The sequence below is a fragment of the Stegostoma tigrinum genome, chromosome 27, assembly GCF_030684315.1.
Source record: "Stegostoma tigrinum isolate sSteTig4 chromosome 27, sSteTig4.hap1, whole genome shotgun sequence".
Lineage (NCBI taxonomy): Eukaryota > Metazoa > Chordata > Chondrichthyes > Orectolobiformes > Stegostomatidae > Stegostoma > Stegostoma tigrinum.
In genome coordinates this window covers 45,449,997-45,472,317 of record NC_081380.1, presented here as the reverse complement: position 1 = coordinate 45,472,317, position 22,321 = coordinate 45,449,997, and the positions used below count along the sequence as shown (strand labels likewise).

Here is a 22,321-nt window from a genome sequence, read left to right as displayed (position 1 = left end):
TTGAAACAGAACCAGAAATACGGAGGATGACTAACCCAATGACCCAATATAATGGAACTTGTAATGTATGTAATAATAAGGCGTAAGCCATCCAGGACTGAGAGGAGGAAGAATCTCTTCACTCAGAGGGTTGTGAACCTGTGGAATTCTCTCCCACAGGAAGCTGTTGGGGCCAGTTTGTTAAATATATTCAAGAAGGAGCTGGAGGTGGCTTTTGTGGCTGAAGGGACCGAGGGTATGGAGAGAAAGCGGGAATGGGATACTGAGATTGCATGACCAGCCATGACCATATTGAATGAAAGGGCCGAATTTTCTATGTATGTAGTTGGAGAGGCTTACCCTTTAAGAGTGATGGGCAGAGGGGCACAGGCTGAAACTGGCTCTGGGGGTGGGAGCCTTGTCCGATTTACTATTTGTCTACTTGGCGTATAATTCCTGGCTCCAAAAGAGGCACCAACATAAAAAAACCAACAACCAGAAACCACCAAAACACATCGCTGCATCAGCGGCTCTTGTGGTCCAGGGGTAGTGTCACTACCCCTGAGCCAGACCGACTGACTTCAAGTACCACCTACCCGAGGGGGGCCTGAAGAAGCTGGCGGAATGAAGTATGAGTAACAGCCTGTGGGATGTAAATATAAAATAACACGAGTACCTGTCTGCTGTGGTTCTATCAATGTCACAGGTGAGCAGGGCATAATTATCCTTCACTGCTATTTCACAAGGTTTATTCAAGCTGTGAAGTAAAATGCAAGAGAAACAGATCATGATGGGGTCTATTCGATGATGCACAGATATTCGTGTCATCTTAAAGAGGTAGGTACAGAGATAATGGATGCATTGGTAGTAATCTTCCAGGAATCCTTACATTCTGGAAAGATCCCAGAGAATTGAAAACGCACTGATATAAAACCCTTATTAAAAAGGGAAGGAGTGTAAAAACGTAACTAGGATGGTTAGTTAAACGTCTGTTATTAGGAAAGTGTTAGAATCTATTATAAATGATGTAATAGCAGAATGTTAATACGTATCCAATCTGATTGAGCAGTCAGCATGGCTTCATGAAGGAGAAATCATCGTGACAAATTTACTAGAATTCTTTGATGGGGTAACAACAAGACAGATAAGGGGGAACAGTAGATGTAATATATTTGGATTTTCAGAAGGCATTTGATGAGGCTCCTTAATAAATTAAGAGCCTGTGATAATGGGGTGATTGCATATGCATGGATGGAGGATTTTTTTCCCTCTTTATTCATTCACAGGAAGAGGGCATTGCTGGCCAGGGAGCATTTATTGCCCATCCCTAATTGCCCAGAGTCAACCACATTGCTGTGGGTCTGGAGTCCCATGTAGGCCAGACCAGGTCAGGATGGCAGTTTCCTTCCCTAAAGGGCATTAGTGAACCAGATGGGTTTTCCCCCAACAATTAGCAATGGATTCACAGTCATCATTAGATTCTTAATTCCAGATTTTTTAACTGAATTCAAATTCTCCCATCTGCTGTGGCAGGATTCAAACCTGGGTCCCCAGAATGCTATCTGAGTCTCTGAATTAACAATACAGTGATAATACCACTAGGCCATTGCCTCCCTCCCTTTAGGGTTGGCAAACTAATTGTAGAAACAAGTTGGGATAAATTGGGAGGGGGGGGTCATTTTTAGGATTACAGCCTGTAATCCAGGGATCAGTCCTGTAGCCTGAATTTTAGACCATATATACTGATGACTTGGATGGGAAAGGGGAATGGAATGCAGCCAAGTCTGCAGATGACTCTAATGTGGGTGGAAAGACAAGAGGTAACAATGATACAAAGATTCGGCAGAAGGATATAAACAGATTAAGCAAATAGGCAAAGACAATGGAATATAATGTGGTGAAATGTGAAATCATGCACTTTAGAGGAGCTGACTATTATTTAAATGGAGAAAGACTGCAGAAAGCTACAGAACAGAAGGACTAGGGAATCCTTACACATAATTTATTAAAAAAGCCTTCAGTGGGTAATAGGGAAGCAAATGGAATGTTAGTCTTTATTTCAAAGGGAATAGTGTATAAAAATAAGGAGGCTTTGTTAGAACTATACAGGGCACGAGGTGAATCACAGCTGGAGTACTGTGAACAGTTTTGACCCTTTGTCAAATACTGGCATTGGAATGCAGTTCAGAGAAGGTTCACTTGGCTGATACCACATGTAGAGAGACTGTCTTATGAGGAGAGTCATCATCGAATCAGAATCCTTACAGTGTGGAATCAGCCCATTGGGTCCACACTGAGCCTCTGAAGAGCATCCCACCCAGAGCAACCCCCTACATTTCTCACCCGAGACACTATAGGTAACCTAGCATAGCCAGTCCACCTAACCTGTGTATCTTTGGACTGTGGGAGGAAACTGGAGCACACCCCCTCAGACACAGGGAGAACATGCAAACTCCACACAGACAGTTGCCACCCAGCAAAAGCTCCAGGCCTGGGTGGTCTCGAACCACCAACCTTTCAGTGAGCAGCCAAAAATACACTGACTGACTGCCCCACCAAAGCCTAATTTCTTCTCTCAGAGGAGAGTGAGCCTGTGGAATTGTTTCTGCAGAGGGCAGGAGAGGTTGGGTTACTAGGAATATGCAGACCTGAGGTACAGATTTTTAAACAGGAAGGGAACCATGGATTACAGGGAAAAGGCAGGAAAATGGAGTTGAGGATGCCATGATCTCATTGGATGGCAGGGAGCTGAACAGCCAGCATCTGTTCCAACATGTTCTGGTCTTTCAGGAAATATGGTGCAATTGCTGAATTACTTATTGACAATGAACAATATTTATGATGCTATTCAACAGCAAACACCTTTGAGAATCCCTGTTGGCCATTAGGTATCATACAGAATAGGGCATCCAGAAATTGGACAGAAATGAATAAGAACATAGAATCCATATATATCTAATCGACCTGATCACAGATATAATTATACACCCCTGCAGGTGGGTGGGTCTTGACTGACTCACTGAAGGATTCTGATGATGAGAAAGGTAATGAAGAATTGTAACTTGACCCACAAACAATAAAGGATATAATGGGACCAATAAACAACGTGGAATTGTAATTGGAGAGACAATGGAAGATTGCATTTGGAGACACCAGTTGAAGAACTATAATCAGATAAATGGTCCCATTGTTGTTATTAGCAAGTTGTTAAATTGGTTTTCCATTTTCCAAGAGCTAAAGCTCACTTCCAATGGGCCTCAGGATCTAATTGCCCAAGCACCATTGTAATGTACAGCAAGTCAGAGAGTCTGCTGTGGGCTGCTGGATGTGAAAGATCAATATTGCTTCTCAACGAGATACACGTGACACCTGACAATGAATAAATCAAAGTGTATACCTGCGCAGTTTACCATAATCCATCTGATGGCTGAAGCATCCATCAATGAAATCCTTGCCTTTAAAATACTCACAGCTGTCACAGAGAATAAATACTCAAATATTAAATTATTCTGTTACCATCTTACAGATGAATAGCGCATTCTATAACACACTGACAAACAGGGTTAAATGATGAGATTACCCTGTTTCTGGTTTACTGCACGTTATATTGTTGCGAACGGGCTTACATATGACTGGGTCGGAAGGGAGAGAAAGCAACGCTGCTAATGGCCAGGTACCTAAATCCTCTCAGATTGACTGCACCTGACATAGTGAAATGGAATCTATACTCTGTGATCAAATTCAAAGAGACAGCAGGTAGAAGGGGCTGAGTGGCCCACACCTGCAAGATCCTATTGGTGTTTGTCTTGTCATCCAATCACATCGCAGAGACCCCGTTGCTCGAGCTGCAACATTGACATTTATTTTCATGAGGCAGTTGCCTCTTGGACAACAGAGCCTGAGGCGGGAACTGTTCAGAGGTAGGGACACTACCATATTGTGCCACAGCCACCCTGTAGCTTATGGTATCATTCAGAGAGTCAGTATCGAGGGGGACTTCACTGTCAGTGGGTCCTGTCACTGCTGACGTAGCACTGCACTGTCGGAGGGTCAGTGCTGAGGGAGTGGGCACTGTCGGAGGGTCAGCACTGAGGGAGTGGACACTGTCGGAGGGTCAGCGCTGAGGGAGTGGGCCCTGTCGGAGGGTCAGCGCTGAGGGAGTGGACACTGTCGGAGGGTCAGTGCTGAGGGAGTGGGCACTGTCGGAGGGTCAGTGCTGAGGGAGTGGGCACTGTCGGAGGGTCAGTGCTGAGAGAGTGGGCACTGTCGGAGGGTCAGTGCTGAGGGAGTGGGCAGTGTCGGAGGGTCAGTGCTGAGAGAGTGGGCACTGTCGGAGGGCCAGTGCTGAGGGACAGGGCACTGTTGGAGGGTCAATGCTGAGGGTGCGCCGCACTGTCAGAGGGTCAGTGCTGAGGGAGTGGGCACTGTCGGATGGTCACTGCTGAGGGAGCAGGGACTGTCAGAAGGTCAGTGCTGAGGGAACGCCGCACTGTCAGAGGGTCAGTGCTGTGGGAACGCCGCACTGTCGGAGGGTCAGTGCTGTGGGATTGGGCACTGTTGGAGGGTCAGTGCTGAGGGAGCACTGCACTGTCGGAGGGTCAGTGCTAAGGGAGCGCCGCACTGTCAGAGGATCAGTGCTGAGGGAGCGCTGCACTGTCGGAGGGTCAGTGCTAAGGGAGCGCCGCACTGTCAGAAGGCCAGTGCTGTGGGATTGGGCACTATTGGAGGGTCAGTGCTGATGGAGCGCCGCATTGTCAGAGGGTCAGTGCAGAGGGAGCGCCACACTGTCGGAGGATCAGTGCTGAGGGAGTGGGCACTGTCGGAGGGTCAGTGCTGAGGGTGCATGGCACTGTCGGAGGGCCAGTGCTGAGGGAGAGGGCACTGTCGGATGGTCACTGCTGAGGGAGAGCAGCACTGTCGGAGGGTCAGTGCTGAGGGTGCGCTGCACTGTCGGAGGGTCAGGGCTGAGGGAGCACTGCACTGATGGAGGGTCAGTGCTGAGGAAGCCCGCACTGTCGGATGTTCGGTGCTGAGGGAGTGGGCACTGTTGGAGGGTCAGTGCTGAGGGAGAGCCGCACTGTCGGAGGGTCAGTGCTGAGGGAGTGGGCACTGTCGGATGGTCATGGCTGAGGGAGCAGGCACTGTCGGAGGGTCAGTGCTGAAGGAGCGCCGCACTGTCGAGGGTCAGTGCTGAGGGAGCACCGCACTGTCGGAGGGCCAGTGCTGAGGGACAGGGCACTGTTGGAGGGTCAATGCTGAGGGTGCGCCGCACTGTCAGAGGGTCAGTGCTGAGGGAGTGGGCACTGTCGGATGGTCACTGCTGAGGGAGCAGGGACTGTCAGAGGGTCAGTGCTGAGGGAACGCCGCACTGTCGGAGGGTCAGTGCTGTGGGATTGGGCACTGTTGGAGGGTCAGTGCTGAGGGAGCACTGCACTGTCGGAAGGTCAGTGCTAAGGGAGCGCCGTACTGTCAGAGGATCAGTGCTGTGGAATTGGGCACTATTGGAGGGTCAGTGCTGATGGAGCGCCGCATTGTCAGAGGGTCAGTGCAGAGGGAGCGCCACACTGTCGGAGGATCAGTGCTGAGGGAGTGGGCACTGTCGGAGGGTCAGTGCTGAGGGATCGCCGGACTGTCGGAGGGTCAGTGCTGAGGGTGCATGGCACTGTCGGAGGGCCAGTGCTGAGGGAGAGGGCACTGTCGGATGGTCACTGCTGAGGGAGAGCAGCACTGTCGGAGGGTCAGTGCTGAGGGTGCGCTGCACTGTCGGAGGGTCAAGGCTGAGGGAGCACTGCACTGATGGAGGGTCAGTGCTGAGGAAGCCCGCACTGTCGGATGTTCGGTGCTGAGGGAGTGGGCACTGTTGGAGGGTCAGTGCTGAGGGAGAGCCGCACTGTCGGAGGGTCAGTGCTGAGGGAGCAGGCACTGTCGGAGGGTCAGTGCTGAAGGAGCGCCACACTGTCGAGGGTCAGTGCTGAGGGAGCACCGCACTGTCGGAGGGTCAGTGCTGAGGGAGCACCGCACTGTCGGAGGGTCAGTGCTGAGGGAGCGCCGAACTGTCGGAGGGTCATTGCTGAGGGAGTGCCGCACTGTCCGAGGGTCAGTGCTGAGGGAGCGCCGAACTGTCGGAGGGTCAATGCTGAGGGAGTGCCGCACTGTCGGAGGGTCAGTGCTGAGGGAGTGGGCACTGTCGGAGGGTCAGTGCTGAGGGAGTGGGCACTGTCAGAGTGTCAGTGCTGAGGGAGCTGGCAGTGTCGGAGGGTCAGTGCTGAGGGATTGTTACACGGACCTCACTGGCTGTGATGGATGCTATGTTAATGTAAGTTCTTTGTACGGCATTTTAAAAGTTTGCTGGCATTATTTCACAATTTGTTTTGTCATTCCTATTACTGTTGTTGTGTTTTGCTGATGCTTTGCTGTATCAGTCTCGTCTCTCAGTAACAAATACCCAGCAGGCGCTCCAATGGAATGAGGGTAATACCTGATTGTGTCATTTTTATCCATTTGAAATGGGAAGCACTTGGAAAGGCCTTCGTCTGTGATTGATTCAATCCCTTCCGTGTAATCCTCTGACCTGTAAGTTCAAGTGAAAACCAACAGAGGTACCTCATTCAAAAATCTCTCTCAAAGCACAGAGCCCCAGTCTGATACACAGACAGGCAGACAGTTGGGTAGATAGACGGACTGGTGGAAAGATGGACAGACGGACAGACAGACGAACAGACGGACGGACAGACACACAGACAGACAGACACACAGACAGACAGACACACGGACAGACAGACACACAGACAGACGGGCAGACGGGCAGACGGACAGACGGACAATCAGAAGGTCGGTCAGACACACAGACTGACAGACGGACAGATGCACAGAAAGGCAGACAGACGGACAGACAGTCAAACAAAAGTTCAGACAGACAGATGGACAGACAGACAGATGGACAGACAGACAGATGGATGGACAGACAGATGGACAGAAGGTCAGACAGATGGACACACAGGCAGACAGACAGATGGACAGAGAGACAGACAGACAGTTAGACAGACAGACAGACAGATGGACAGACAGACAGATGGACAGACAGAGAGAGAGAGACAGACAGACGGATAGACAGACAGACACATAGACAGATGGACAGATGGATGGACAGACAGAGACAGACGGATGGACAGACAGACAGACAAAAGGGCAGACAGACGGATGGACAGACAGACAGACAGATGGATGGACAGACAGACAGATGGACGGACAGAGAGACGGTTAGACAGAGATAGATGGATGGACAGACGGACAGAGAGACGGACGGATGGACAGACAGAGAGACAGACGGATGGACAGACAGAGAGACAGACGGATGGACAGACAGAAACAGACAGATGGACAGACAGACCATCGAGTGCACTGTCGGGAGGGTCGAACAAAGGTCCTAAATTCGGAAGGGGGTAGCGACGAAGGAATATTGTAGAAGCTGAATGCAGACAGATAGAGACACACACAAACACCAGTGGGGTGAAGTTGGACTTGGGGGGCAGTGTGGGGGGGGCAGTGTGGGGGGGGGCAGTATGGGGGGGCAGTGTGGGGGGCAGTGTGGGATGGGTGAGATGGAAAGGGGGGATGGTGTGGGGGAAAGGGGCGATGTGAGTGGGGTGTGATAAGGAGGGGGTGATGTGAGCAGAGGCAATGCGGGGGGAGTGTGATGTGAGGGGGAGGGTGATGTGAGGGGGTGGGCGATGTGATTGGGGTGCAATGTGGGGGGGGATGTGGGGGGGGATGTGGGGGGCGCGATGTAAGGGGATGGGCGATGTGAGGGGGTGGGCGATGTGATTGGGGTGTAATGTGGGGGGGATGTGGGAGGGCGTGATGTGAGGGGGTGTCAATGTGAGGTGAAGGGATAATGTGGAGGGGGCGATGTGAGGGGGGTGCGATTTGAGGGAGGGGGCGATGTTGGGGGGGGATGGGGGAGGCAATGTGAATGAGTGGTGATGTGAGGAAGGTGGGGGTGATGTGAGGGAGAGGGGTGATGTGAGGGGGGGCGGCGATGTAAGGGAGGGGGTGATGTGAGGGAGGTGGGTGGCGATGTGAGGGGGGTGGCATGTGAGGGGGGGGTGATGTGAGGGGGGGTGATGTCGGGGGGAAATGTGAGGGGGGTGCGATGTGAGGGAGGAGGGTGATGCAAGGGACCGGTGATGTGAGGAGTGGGCGGCGATGTCGGGGGGGGGTGCAATGTGAAGGTGTGGGGGCAGGGAATGTGAGGGGAGGGGAGGTGATGTGACGCAGCGGTGATATGAGGACTGCGGGATGATGTGAAGTGGGGCGACGTAAAGGTGTGGGGGGTGATGTGAGGAAGGGGGGGTGATGTGAGGGAGGAGGCAATGTGAGGGGGGGCAATGTGAGGGTGGGGGTTGCGATGTGATGGAGGTGGGTGATGTGGGGTAGGGGGCAATGTGGGGGGGGGCGATGTGAGGGGAGGGGGTGATGTGAGGGGAGGGGGGACGATGTGAGGGTTGGGGGGGCGATATGAGGGAGGGGGTGATGCAAGGGAGGGGGCAATGTGAGGGGGGACAATGTGAAGGGAGGGGGTGATGTTTCAGGGGGTGATGTGAGGGAGTGGGGGGTGATGAGAGGGCTGGGGAGGGTGATGTGGGGGGGAGCAATGTGAGGGAGAGTGATGTGAGGGAGGGGTGTGATGTGAGGGTGGGGGCAGTGATGAGAGGGCTGGGGGGGGTGATGTGAGGGTGGGGGCAGTGATGAGAGGGCTGGGGGGGGTGATGTGGAGGGGAGGAATGTGAGGGAGGGTGATGTGAGGGAGGGTGATGTGAGGGAGGGTGATGTGAGGGTGGTTGGGTGCGATGTGAGGAAGGACAGTGATGTGAGATGGCGATGATATGAGGGTGGGGGGGGCGATGTGGGGGAGGGGCTAATGTGAGGGGAGAGGGGTGATGTAAGGGGGGATGCGAGGGGGGTGATGTGAGGGTGGAGCGGCGATGTGAGGGTGGGGGGTGATGTGAAGGTGAGGGGTGGCGATTTGAGAGGGTGTGATATGACGGGGGGTGATGTCGGGGGGAAATGTGAGGGGGGTGCGATGTGAGGGAGGAGGGTGATGCAAGGGACCGGTGATGTGAGGAGTGGGCGGCGATGTCGGGGGGGGGGTGCGATGTGAAGGTGTGAGGGCGGGGAATGTGAGGGGAGGGGAGGTGCTGCAGCGGTGATATGAGGAGTGCGGGATGATGTGAAGTGGGGCGATGTAAAGGTGTCGGGGGGGGTATGTGATGCGAGGGAGGAGGCAACGTGAGGGGGGGCAATGTGAGGGTGGGGGGGTGCAATGTGATGGAGGTGGGTGATGCGGGGTAGGGGGCAATGTTGGGGGGCGGCGATGTGATGTGAGGGTGGGGGGTGATGTGAAGGTGAGGGGTGGCGATGTGAGGGAGGGGGGTGGCGATGTGAGGCGGGGTGATGTGAGGGAGGGGAGTGGCGATGTGAGGGAGGGGAGTGGCGATGTGAGGGAGGGGGCGATGTGAGGGAGGGGGTGATGTGAGGGAGGGGGCTGGCGATGTGAGAGGGGGTGATGTGAGGGAGGGGGGTGGCGATGTGAGGGGGGTGGCGATGTGAGGGGGTGATGTGAGGGAGGGGGGTGGCGATGTGAGGTGGGGGGTGATGTGAGGGGGGGGTGGTTCACACTAAACGGCAGATTTGGTGGAGAGCAGGGGTGGGGGAGCTGGGCGAGGGGCTGGGTTGGGGGAGAAGGGTTGTAGGAGATTATAGAAATGGGGACGGGTAAGGTCCCAGAGGGATTCAAACATGAGGGTGAGAAACGTAACACCAGGGGGCAGGTCTGTGGCAGAATGCCCATCGTTGGAGAAGGTGGTCTTGATCCTCCTTCCTGAGCCACTACAGTCCACCGAGAGAGTGGCCACCACAGGGCCAGTACTGAATATAACCCCAGCCATTGGGTCAATACACCAGCGCGATGCTGAGGCTCAGACCTGGGACTGCGCTTGACCCTCGGTCTCTGGGTACCAGCTGGGGGCAGGTCTCGGAGGACCGTAGGTGGTGCAGGAACAAAGATCCACGGGCACCGAGACAGGGTTCCTTGGGGACTGGTGCATCTGTGAAAACAGAAAAGGAGAACACTTCACCTACACAAACAGCAGCAGTGAGTGGGCTGAAGCCCATCCACACACTGACTGATACAGCCACAGGGAGGAGGGAGGTACAACTGAAGGGCAAGGGAGAGGACTGGGATGATGGGGAGAGGAGTCGGGAGATAGGGAGAGGACTGGGATGATGGGAAGAGGACGGGAGAGATAGGGAGAGGACTGGGATGATGGGAAGAGGACGGGAGAGATAGGGAGAGGACTGGGATGTTGGGGAGAGGAGTTGGGAGATAGGGAGAGGGCTGGGTGACAGGGAGAGGACGGGAGAGATAGGGAGAGGACTGGGATGATGGGGAGAGGAGTCGGGAGATAGGGAGAGGACTGGGTGACAGGGAGAGGACGGGAGAGATAGGGAGAGGACGGGGGAGATAGGGAGAGGACTGGGTGACAGGGAGAGGACGGGAGAGATAGGGAGAGGACGGGGGAGATAGGGAGAGGACGGGAAAGATAGGGAGAGGACTGGGTGACAGGGAGAAGATGGGAGAGATAGGGAGAGGATGGGAGAGATAGGGAGGGGACGGGGGAGATAGGGAGGGGACTGAGTGATAGGGAGAGGACTGGGAGACAGCGAGAACAAAGGCACGGCTAAAGCAAACTTGTGGGAAGAGAGGGAAAACTGAGGGCGGAGAACTGGGACAAAGTGAATACCTGACACTACGGGACACATCCATCCAAACTGGAGAAGCTTCAATCTTGTTGTCTGGTGTGAGAGTCTCATCAAAGCTTTCGGGATAATCAGGGGAACTGCTCAGACTAAATGTAAGAAATCAAACAGAGAGAGAAATGAGTGATACTGAGGAGCAGGGAGACATATTGTAGATGGACAGACAGATAGAGACAGACAGACACAGACAGACAGACAGACAGAGAACAGTCAGACAAACAGAGACAGACAGACAGACAGGGACAGATAGACACAGACAGACAGACAGTCAGACAGAGAGACGCACAGAGACAGACAGACAAAAAGAGACAGACAGTCAGACAGAGAGACGGACAGAGACAGACGGACAAAAAAAAGACAGGCAGACAGACAGACAGTGACAGACAGACAGAAAACTGACACAGACAGACAGAGACAATCAGACAGACAGAGTCAGACAGTCACAGACAGACAGAGACAGTGCAGATGGGGAGAGGATGGAGGAGATGGGGAGAGGACGGGGGAGAGAGGGAGAGGACGGGGGAGATAAGGAGAGGACTGGGAGACAGGGAGAACAAAGGCACGGCTAAAGCAAACTTGTGGGAAGAGAGGGAAAACTGAGGGCGGAGAACTGGGACAAAGTGAATACCTGACACTACGGGACACATCCATCCAAACTGGAGAAGCTTCAATCTTGTTGTCTGGTGTGAGAGTCTCATCAAAGCTTTCGGGATAATCAGGGGAACTGCTCAGACTAAATGTAAGAAATCAAACAGAGAGAGAAATGAGTGATACTGAGGAGCTGGGAGACATATTGTAGATGGACAGACAGATAGAGACAGACAGACACAGACAGACAAACAGACAGAGAACAGTCAGACAAACAGAGACAGACAGACAGACACAGACACAGGCAGTCAGACAGACAGAGACACAGACTGACACGGACAGACAGACAGAGACAGACAGACAGACAGAGACAGACACTGGCAGACAGACAGACAGAGACAGACAGACAGAGACCGACACGGGCAGACAGACAGACAGAGACAGACACGGGCAGACAGACAGACAGAGACAGACACGGACAAACAGACAGGCAGGCAGGCAGAGACAGACAGAGACAGACACGGGCAGACAGATAGACGGAGACCGAGACAGACACGACAAACAGACAGACAGAGGCAGACAGACAGAGAGAGAGACAGACAGACAGGCGGAGACAGACAGAGACAGACAGACAGGCGGACACAGGCAGGCAGGCAGAGACAGACAGACAGGCGGAGACAGGCAGGCAGAGACAGGTGGAGACAGACAGGCATGCAGGCAGAGACAGACAGACAGGCGGAGACAGACAGGCAGAGACAGACAGAGACAGTTAGACAGGTAGAGCATGTGCTCGTGGGTGGACTGACCCAGTGCCCAGTGACTGACGTGGGTCCAGCTTGTGCTGTTCTCATCTTTGGAACCTTCGCACGTTTCACTCTTAGAGGAGTAACAGAGCGAGTGTGTGAGTAACAGGGGTGAGTGTGAGTGACGGGGGTGAGTGTGAGTGACAGGGGTGAGTGTGAGTAACAGGGGTGAGTGTGAATGATGGAGGTGAGTGTGAGTAATGGAGGTGAATGGTGGTGAGTGTGAGTGTCAGGGGTGTGGAGGGGTGAGTGTGAGTGACGGGGGTGCAGGGGGGTGAGTGTGAGCGACGGGGGTGAGTGGGGGTGAGTGTGAGTGACGGGGGTGCGGGTGGCTGAACTGCCCGATTGCCTGGGGTGGTAACTGGGTGAATTGGGAGGGGGGATGGTTCTGTAGGAGTGGCTGACACCGAACCATTTGTCCCCCTCCCACCTCCCAGTCGTCCCCACAATGCAGGTTGGGAGAGGAGGAGAGCAGGCTGAACGGCCACCCAGTTTTCCTGGGAATTCCAGCTTAGAGTGTTTGCACCGTCAGGGGTTGTGGGGGGGGGTGCAGTGAACTAAAAGTTCTGTTCATTAAAGACAGCCCTTCCTCGACGCTGCGCCTGACTCCTCTCTGGTGATCAAGCCTGGGATCCCATCTGTTCCTCTCTGTCTCTGCTCAACGTGTTTAAATGAAGATGTTCAAACAAAATAAAGGTGTTCTGAGTTTCTCCTGCTGCTTGGTACTCATTTTCATCAATTACTCACCTCGATGCCCAGTGCATTTCTCTGGCATGGTTTTATTTTGCTCCTGACCTTGATACATACAGTGTAACTGTGAGGTGATGTGTCTGAAATGTCCTACATCCTACCCCCCAGGGTGCATGAGAGAGAAGCAGAAACCCCCGCCCCCCATACATGTTGGGCAGCCTCGGGAATAGGGATCACCTGCGATGACCCCCACAGTTCCTCAATCTGACTACACCCGAAGATTTGGAGGTAAATCGCAGATTGGCCAGTTTGGAGAGGAGGTGGGGGCGGCGAGGGGGCGGACGGGGAGATGGGGCTGTGAACTCGGCTGGCAGCTGGAAACTGGAACCTGTTAGTGTTGCTCAGTGAGAGCACAGGCATCTTGGTCTGTCCTTGAGAAGGTTTAGAAAGGCCTGGGCTTTCCAATCTTCCCTCAGCTCAGCGACGAAGGCTGTGGGGAAGCAGCTGAACTTAGAATAGAGCGTAGGCTTGGCGTGAGGAGCGTGATGTGGGTTGTCAGCCTCGACCATGCACTGGGAGCCCATGTCGACCTGGAGGTCTGGCCTCATCCCACAACGACAGTGTCAGAACACAGGGGATTTCCACCATTCTACACTGGTGACACAATAATTAAACATCTATGTTGTCACAAACATGATGCAACAGGCCATCACAATCGAGTCGAGATTCTCATTGAGGTTTCACAAGGCCACTCACTGTCAGATATTCTCCATGGCAATCTTCAGGCTTTTATTTGCAACTTCTACCAGGGGAATTCTTCCCCAAAACAACTTCTATACAGCTCTCCGCTGTTTCTTAGGAGGACAGTCTCAACCACACTGGAACCAGCCATTCCACACAGACAATATTCAGACAACCAACAGGTTTAGTCACACTCACCGCCAACTGCAGCCCAGTGTGTAACACGCACCTCAAACTCACCCACCTCTGGGTCACATCCCAGCCTAGAGATTCGAACACACAATTCAAGCTGATACTCACCTCACACTGCTGAGGGAGCGCTGCACTGTCAGAGGGTCAGTGCTGAGGGAGCGCCGCACTGTCGGAGGGTCAGCGCTGAGGGAGCGCTGCACTGTCAGAGGGTCAGTGCTGAGGGAGCGCCGCACTGTCGGAGGGTCAGCGCTGAGGGAGCGCTGCACTGTCAGAGGGTCAGTGCTGAGGGAGCGCCACACTGTCGGAGGGTCAGCGCTGAGGGAGCGCCGCACTGTCGGAGGGTCAGTGCTGAGGGAGTGTCGCACTGTCGGAGGGTCAGTGTTGAGGGAGCGCCGCACTGTCGGAGGGTCAGTGCTGAGGGAGTGGGCACTGTCGGAGGGTCAGTGCTGATGGAGTGCCGCACTGTTGGAGGGTCAGTGCTGTGGGAGCGGGCACTGTCGGAGGGTCAGTGCTGAGGGAGTGGGCACTGTCGGAGGGTCAGTGCTGAGGGAGCGCCGCACAGTTGGAGGGTCAGTGCTGAGGGAGTGTCGCACTGTTGGAGGGTCAGTGCTGAGGGAGTGCCGCACTGTAGGAGGGTCAGTGCTGAGGGAGTGCCGCACTGTCGGACGGTCAGTGCTGAGGGAGTGCCGCACTGTCGGAGGGTCAGTGCTGAGGGAGTGCCGCACTACTTGAATGTACAAATAGTAGAGTATAAAATTAACTTATTTTCCAACACATTTCAGTCCTGAAGAAGATTCCCATCATATTTTGTTTCTCCCTGCGCACACGCTGCCTCTCCTGCTGAGTTTCTCCAGCACTCTGTCTGTTTGTTTCACATTTTGAACATCTACAGTGCTGTGCTTTTATTTGAGGGTAAGGACCCTCAAATAGTCAAATAGGACCCTCCTGCAGCATTAACCATTCGGACAAAATAGCCGAATTGTTTGCTGTAAGCCGGAGTTTAATCTGTTTCTGCGGTGCAGTTCAGTGAGACTAACCTGGCACTGAACAGCGAGAGGAGCACATTTACAGCTGATCCTCAGAGAGGTGTTCCGATGTGAGATGACACAGGGATTCCTGCAGTGATGGCTCAGGGGCTGGCATTGCTGTGGGCATGTGGATGGAGCAGAGCTTTACCCAGCTAGCCACAGGCGAGAAGGACACCAACTCTGTCGCCATGAGGAGTAGATCTGTTCCCATGTTCCCTCCTGCAGCCGAACTGATTGGCTAGCTGTCCTATTGTTGACTCAGAGCTGAATTGTCAATGACATGAAGGAGAGAGAGGTTCACAATGATGAGGCCTGGGGGAGGGAGGGGGGACAGGGCACTGACCCAAGGTCTCTCTCACTGACATGGTGTTGCTGCATGGTTCTAGGAAGAACTGAAGGAAGGAGGCTGAGTGCCGAATCGTTTTAACCCCTTACAACCTCTGCGCAATGTTTGAACTGTTACCCCTCCCAGTGACAGTCACCCTGCTCCCTCCTCCATCCCCCAACCGCTCGGAGAGATGGACGCTCATTTTGTAACTTAGCATGTCGGCGTGATGTCACTGTCAGGCTTCCTTCTGGAATGTACCATCAGCTTGTCCCACCTCCTGCTGGAATATACCATCTGGCTCTCTTGCACGACGCTTGAGTACAGCATGTGGATCTCCAACGGCCTGTTGAACCACTTGGCCTGGGTCGTATTCAATCTGTTGGACAATGTGATGTGTTTGTGGATCATGCACACCACTTGGAGGCTTATCCTGTGGGTGTCTTACATCATCCTGGACACTAACCTGTGGCTCCTGTACAGCTTGTCAGACCAGACCAACTGGTTCCTCTATGTGCTCTACGACTATTTCAGGTGGCTCTCCCATGTTCTGTCCAGTTTCTCCTTGTGGTCAGCCTACTTTAAATCCAGGAGCAGCCTGTGGCTGGTGTACACCTGGACGGATTATATCAGGTGGCAGGCTTACATTATAAGAGATTACTCCCTCCTGTTCAGCTACACCATTCTCAACTGCACTCTGTATGTGTCTTACTGCATGCTGGACCTCGCCGTCAGCCTGACCCAGGGCTTGCTGGGTCACGCCAAGTGGATATCTTACATCGTCCCCATCCATACAACCTGGTGGTATATGGCTGACTTACAGTACATAATCTGGCTCCTGTACATGATGAAGAACATCAGCATCAGCCTCTGGTACCTCAGTGAAGAGTGGGTGCTTTATCTCTCGTACCTCCTGGATGACTATTTCAGTTGGCAGATGTACGTTCTGAAGGATTACCTGTTGTGCCTGACCTATATTGTATCTGACTACACCGCCAGGGCTTTGTATTGCCTGGAGAGGTTTGGCACTTGGCTCATGTACATTGTATTCGATTATAACATATGGTTTGGGTACGTGCTGCTTGAGTATCTGCTCTGGTTCACCTACCTGCTGTTAGACTTTACCATCGGTCAATCCATCTTCCTATTTAAATATGCTCTGTACTTTTTGTACATCCTGTTGAACTGTATCACATATCAGTCCCAATTTCTGATGCATTACATCATGTGGCTGTCCTTCATTTTATTGGACTGTATTAAATGGTTATCTTGGATTGTACTGTAGGTGTGCTGAGATTTTGAACAACAGATAATATTTTCCCAATAAAAGTGTTAAAATCTCAATCTCTGGACTCCTTTTGCTTTTTGGGGGGGGAGCTGACTTCCAGCAATTGTGTGTGTTGGAATTTCAGTAACCTGCTCCAGTCCCTGGAGTCCCAACACCAATAAATGACCCCCCAGCATTAAAATATCGCTGTTTGTGAGACCTTGCTGTGAGTCGCTTCATCGCTACATTTCCTTTATTGGTTACACTGTAAAAACTACTTCCTAAGCTGTAAAGCACTCTGAGTTCATTGGCCTGAGTTCATTAAAGTCCCTGTCGAAACATGCTTTAGAAGAAGGTTCTCAGGCTAAAGGATCACTCAAAATAATACATTTTAAGGAGCACCGTCATGGAAGGGAAAAGAGCAGGGAGAGTTTTGGGGAACAGGAGGGAGGGGAGCATTCCAGAGTTTGACACAACGTAGTTAATGGTGTTGCACTGAGACAGCCCACTCCATCTCAAACCATAATCACACAGATCAGACCGCTTACCCATCCTGCTTCTCAGCCTCAGCTTCGTTGGATTTCCTGATCATGTTAACATAGATATCGTTAGGGAGTTCCCAGGAATCCTCTGTCATGCTGACATTATCCGCCCTGTCACTCATTCTTGACACCAACGTGGATCAGTTCAGTTGCTCTTTCCCCCAGAACCTGCAGTAGGGAGAAGGCATTGATCAGAAATTTCTAATGCCCAGCTCGAGCTACAACCCCTGACAAGTTGCCCCAAGGGCAGGGTTAATACCATCACCACCCCTCCCACCCCAATCAAGACCCATTGGACAAACTTTTCACTGTACCTAGGTACATGTACAATAATAAACCAATTCAAATAGAATCAAAAGAAGCCATTGTTTGTCACAAATCAATCCATTCTAACCACTGGTGAAAAAAATATGAATAATCAATTTTCTAACGAAATTCCAGCCTTTCTTCAACTGTGACAATCATGCAGGCAGACACAGAGATATAAAAAACATTGACATCATGGGTGGAGAGTAAAAATGCCTGAGGAACACCCATCACAGCAGACCACAGGATTGTGCTATCCTTTGCTGCCAGACATGCTCTCTGATCTCGTTTCAAAATCCTTTCGGTTTTCTTTCAAGGCAGTCAGAGTAGCAACTCGTTTTGTGCAGTCCCTTGGTCACTGGTCAGGAGGAGCAGCTTCTATATATTTATAGAGTCATACAGCATGAAAACAGTCCCTTCAGTTCAACCGGCCCATGCCAACTGTGTTTCCAAACTAAACTAGTCCCACCCTCAAGAAGGGTCCAGACCTGAAACGTCAGCTTTCCTTCTCCAATGATGCTGCTTGGGCTGCTGTGTTCGCCCAGCTCTACACCCCATTATCTCTGATTCCCCAGCATCAGCAGTTCTGACTATCTCTCCCACCCTGTCTGTGTTTGAGCCCATGTCCCTCCAAACCTTTCCTATGCATGTACTTATCCAATGTCTTTTAAACAACCCACATCCACCACTTCCTCACGAAGTTCATTCCACACACAAACCACGCTCTGTGTTTAAAAAAAAGAGATTCTCTTATTCATTCACAGGATGTGAGCGTTACTGGCCAGGCCAACCTTTATTGCCCTTCCCTAATTGCTCAGAGTCAACATTGCTGTGGGTCTGGAGTCACGTGTAAGTGACAATGGTAGATTTCCTTCCCTAAAGGTCATTACTGAACCTAATGAATTGTTTTGACAATCGTTTCACGATCATCATTAGACTTAATTTTGTTTAACTGAATTTGTGACAGGAATTGTACCCAGGTTCCCAGAACATTAGTTGGGTCTCTGGATTGACAGTGCAGCAATAATACCACTAAACCATCAACTCCCTTCATAAGTCATGCATAAGTGAGAATAGCTGGATAACTTCCAATTTTTTTTGTTACTTCTCTGCAAGGACAGAGAGAGAGAGACAGTGGGAACTGCAGATGCTGGAGAATCCAAGATAATAAAATGTGAGGCTGGATGAACGCAGCAGGCCAAGCAGCATCTCAGGAGCACAAAAGCTGACGTTTCGGGCCTAGACCCTTCATCAGAGGGGGGGATGGGGTGAGGGTTCTGGAATAAATAGGGAGAGAGGGGGAGGCAGACCGAAGATGGAGAGAAAAGAAGATAGATGGAGAGGAGAGTATAGGTAGGGAGGGGATAAGTCAGTCCAGGGAGGACAGACAGGTCAAGGAGGTGGGATGAGGTTACTAGGTAGGAAATGGAGGTGCAGCTTGAGGTGGGAGGAAGGGATGGGTGAGAGGAAGAACAGATTAGGGAGGCAGAGACAGGCTGGACTGGTTTTGGGATGCGGTGGGGGAAGGGGAGATTTTGAAGCTGGTGAAGTCCACAGTGATACCATTGGGCTGCAGGGTTCCCAGGCGGAATATGAGTTGCTGTTCCTGCAACCTTCGGGTGGCATCATTGTGGCACTGCAGGAGGCTCATGATGGACATGTCATCTAAAGAATGGGAGGGGGAGTGGAAATGGTTCGCGACTGGGAGGTGCATTTGTTTATTGCGAAGCGAGCGGAGGTGTTCTGCAAAGCAGTCCCCAAGCCTCCGCTTGAATCTGGGGATATTCTGTTGTTGTATAGTTTACCTATGCACCCAGGGCACAGAAAGTTGTAGTCACATTGTGTGAGCAATGCTGAGCCGCTGGCCCTGGTTGATAAGTCAGTCAGAAGGCTGTCTCTGGGCGAAATAGACCCAAACACCAAGCCATGCACAGTGATCCTCCCACTCTGCTTAAACAAGGCATCTGTGTAAGTACTACTCACAGCAAGTTCTAGAAATTTGTTTCAAACCTGCAATGTTTCCTCACAAATCTTCCTTGGTTTAAAGCAATATCCTTTTTCCAATTTTCATCCACAATTGAAAAGTTTAGAAAAATAAAAGATGTGGCCTGTTAGCCATCTCCCTCCATCTCACTGCTCTGTCCGCCAAATGGTGCTGATTCCTTAATAAGAACCAAAAGAGCTGCGGATGCTGAAAATCAGGAACAAAAACAAAGTTGCTGGAAAAGCTCAGCAGGTTTGGCAGCATCTGTGGAGGAGATCTCCTGCAACAGCAATAGGGTCCCCCTTATCCTCACCTACCATCCCACCAACATCCACATCCAGAAGTTCATCAGATGCCATTTCCGCCACCTCCAGCAAGATGCCACCACCAGACACGTATTCTCCTCCCCTCCCTTGTCCGCCTTCTGCGTGGACTGTTCCCTCTGGGATACCCTGGTCCACACTTCCTTCACCCCCAACACCTCCCCACAGCCCTACGGCACTTGCCCCTGTAACCGGCAGAGGTGCAACACTTGCCCATTCACCTCCTCCGTCCCCAGTATCCAAGGGCCCAAACATACCTTCCAAGTGAAACAACAACTTCACCTGCACTTCCCAAAATCTAGTCTACGGCATTTACTGCTCACAATGTGGTCTCCTTTACACTGGGGAAACGAAGCGTAGACTTGGCGACTGCTTCGCAGAACATCTATGTTCTGCTCGCAAAAAAGACCCTAAACTACCAGTTGCCTGCCATTTCAATGCACTACCCTGCTCCCTGGCCAATGCCTCTGTCTGTGATTTGCTGCAGCTTTCCAGTGAAGCCCAACGCAAGCTGGAGGAACAACACCTCATTTTCCACTTGGGGACGCTACACCCTCCGGACTCAATATTAAGTTCAATAATTTTAGGGCCTAAACTCTCCCATGTTCCAGCCCCCCACCCCATACACCAGGCGTTGTTACCACATAGCCTGCAATTACACAGCCCCTGTTATTAGTCACTAATAGTCCCCATTAACAACTATTCACACTCCCAGCCTGATTGTTATCAACTCCTTTGTCTGTCCAACTGTCTTTCTCTCTCTTTGGGCTGTGTCCTATTGTTTACACCCTACCCCACCCGCATCTCTATTTTCTGCATATAAACTGACATTTTCCCAGCCACCATCAGTTCTGAGGAAGGGTCACCCGACCCGAAATGTTAACTCTGTTTTCTCCTCCGCAGATGCTGCCAGACCTGCTGAGCTTTTCCAGCAACTTCTGTTTTTGGTGCCGATTCCTTGTTGGAGGGACAGGACAGTGTGGCCATTCCTCCTGGTGAAGGGGGGTTCAACGTGCTGCTCAACTGCATGAGGCAAAGCTAACACCTGCCCCCTCGGGGGCAGCAACAGGATCGTCCAGGAGCCTATGCCCAACCCTGGAAGCGCACCTTGTTTAGAGCTTCTCCCTTCAGTATATCATTCACAATTCACACACACACAGATTGTGAGCCCTCTCCATCAGCTGCAACACACCATGTGGCATAGCCAGGAGGAAACCCTTCCCCTCAGTCTCACTGGAACTCGACTCAATCAGATTGACACATTCAAACTCATCATTTCATTCCAGGCAAACAATCTCTAAGTGACTACGACATAAAAACATAGCACACATGAGGCTATTCAGTGGTCAGTGATGGTCTTACAGCTGAGTTACACCTTTACACAATATCCCCATAGCCCTGACATGCTTAAAACTCAAAAATACTTCTCAGCATCTTTCTTGAATATCGTCAAGAATGGAGCATCGAGAACCCCCAAAGGAGAGAATTCTAAAGACTCGCAACCCTCAGAATGAAGACATTCCTCCTCATCTCAATCCCAAATGCTTCACCTCTTCCCCTGACTCTGTGATCAGTGACCTACATTCCCAGTCAGGATAAACAGCTCCTGGTATCTACCCATCCTGGCTCTGGGCTTGTAATTCCCACAGGTTTTAATAGGAGCACCTCTTGTTCCTTGAAACTCCAGGAAAAAGCAGATCCCATCCAGTCGGCTCCTTGGTGGGGATTCTCCCATCTCAGAGTCAGTCTGGGAGACGGCCCACTCTTTCTTGAGACTGAACTAAACAGCAGCTGCTGTCAACTCCCGATCAAACCTGAAAATGGGGAAATAAAAAAACGCAACCAGCTGTGAAGAAACTCACCACCAACCAAGAACCTCTTAAGGAAGCACACACTTAGCAGTGGAAAGATCTGGAACATTCTGTCCAAAGATTTTTGTGACAGAGCTTTAAGGTGGATTAAGATTATCTGCCAGTGATCGAGCAGCGATTTCAGATTAATAAACAAGGAACATTGATAGAGTCATACAGCATGGAAACAGACCATTCAGTCCAACCAGGCTATGCTAGCCATGTTCCCAAACTAAACTAGTCCCACTTGCTCCTGGGCCATATCCCTCCAAACCTTTCCAGGATCACAATTTTAAGCTCACTGCGAAGCCTCTTCCAGGAAGCCGAACCTGAAGGTTACCCTTCTCCCTCTGGACCAACCTCAGGGGATCTCTCTCCCACTGCAACTCACCACCTATCTTCTCCTCTCTCCATCTTCGGTCCTCCTCCCCCTCTCTTCCTATTTATTTCAAAATCCTCTCCCCATCCCCCTTTTCTGATGAAGGGTCCAGGCCTGAAACATCAGCTTTTGTGCTCCTGAGATGCTGCTTGTCCTGCTGCGTTCATCCAGCCACACACTTTGTTATCTCTTTCCCATTCATGGACCTGTCCAAATGTTTTTTAAAATGATGTTAGTGTCCCCACATTGACCACTTCCTCCACTCTCTGCATGAAAAAGTTGCTACTCATGTCCTTTTTAAACCTTTCTCCTCTCACCTTAAAAATACTCCCCCCCAGTTTTGAAATCCCCTCCCCTGGAGAAGACACCTGCCGTTCACCTTATCGGAACCCCTCACCGTTTTATAAACCTCAATGTGGTCACGTCTCAAACTCCAACTCTCCAGGGAAGAAAGTCCCAGGCTCTCCATATCACTCAAACTATCCAATCCCAGCAACATCCTTTGA

The 22,321-nt window shown here is 51.7% G+C and overlaps 1 protein-coding gene across 6 annotated transcripts in view; it reads right to left on the bottom strand.

Annotated features, from left to right (window-relative positions):
• LOC125464396 (transient receptor potential cation channel subfamily V member 3-like) overlaps window positions 1–22,321 on the bottom strand; it is a 51,538-nt gene that overhangs the window by 25,969 nt on the left and 3,248 nt on the right. For 2 of the 6 annotated variants that reach the window (XM_059655427.1, XM_059655422.1), the window contains exons 2-9: window positions 21,252–21,400; window positions 16,980–17,141; window positions 11,426–11,530; window positions 10,782–10,886; window positions 9,963–10,085; window positions 6,458–6,550; window positions 3,377–3,451; window positions 656–736 (exon numbers count right to left, since the gene is read on the bottom strand). In XM_059655427.1, coding sequence (XP_059511410.1) covers window positions 656–736; window positions 3,377–3,451; window positions 6,458–6,550; window positions 9,963–10,085; window positions 10,782–10,886; window positions 11,426–11,530; window positions 16,980–17,095 — 698 coding nt within the window. In that variant the 5' untranslated portion in view covers window positions 17,096–17,141; window positions 21,252–21,400. The remainder of the gene's footprint in view (window positions 1–655; window positions 737–3,376; window positions 3,452–6,457; window positions 6,551–9,962; window positions 10,086–10,781; window positions 10,887–11,425; window positions 11,531–16,979; window positions 17,142–21,251; window positions 21,401–22,321) is intronic. The other 4 variants (XM_059655423.1, XM_059655424.1, XM_059655425.1 and 1 more) reach the window with 4 other exon arrangements.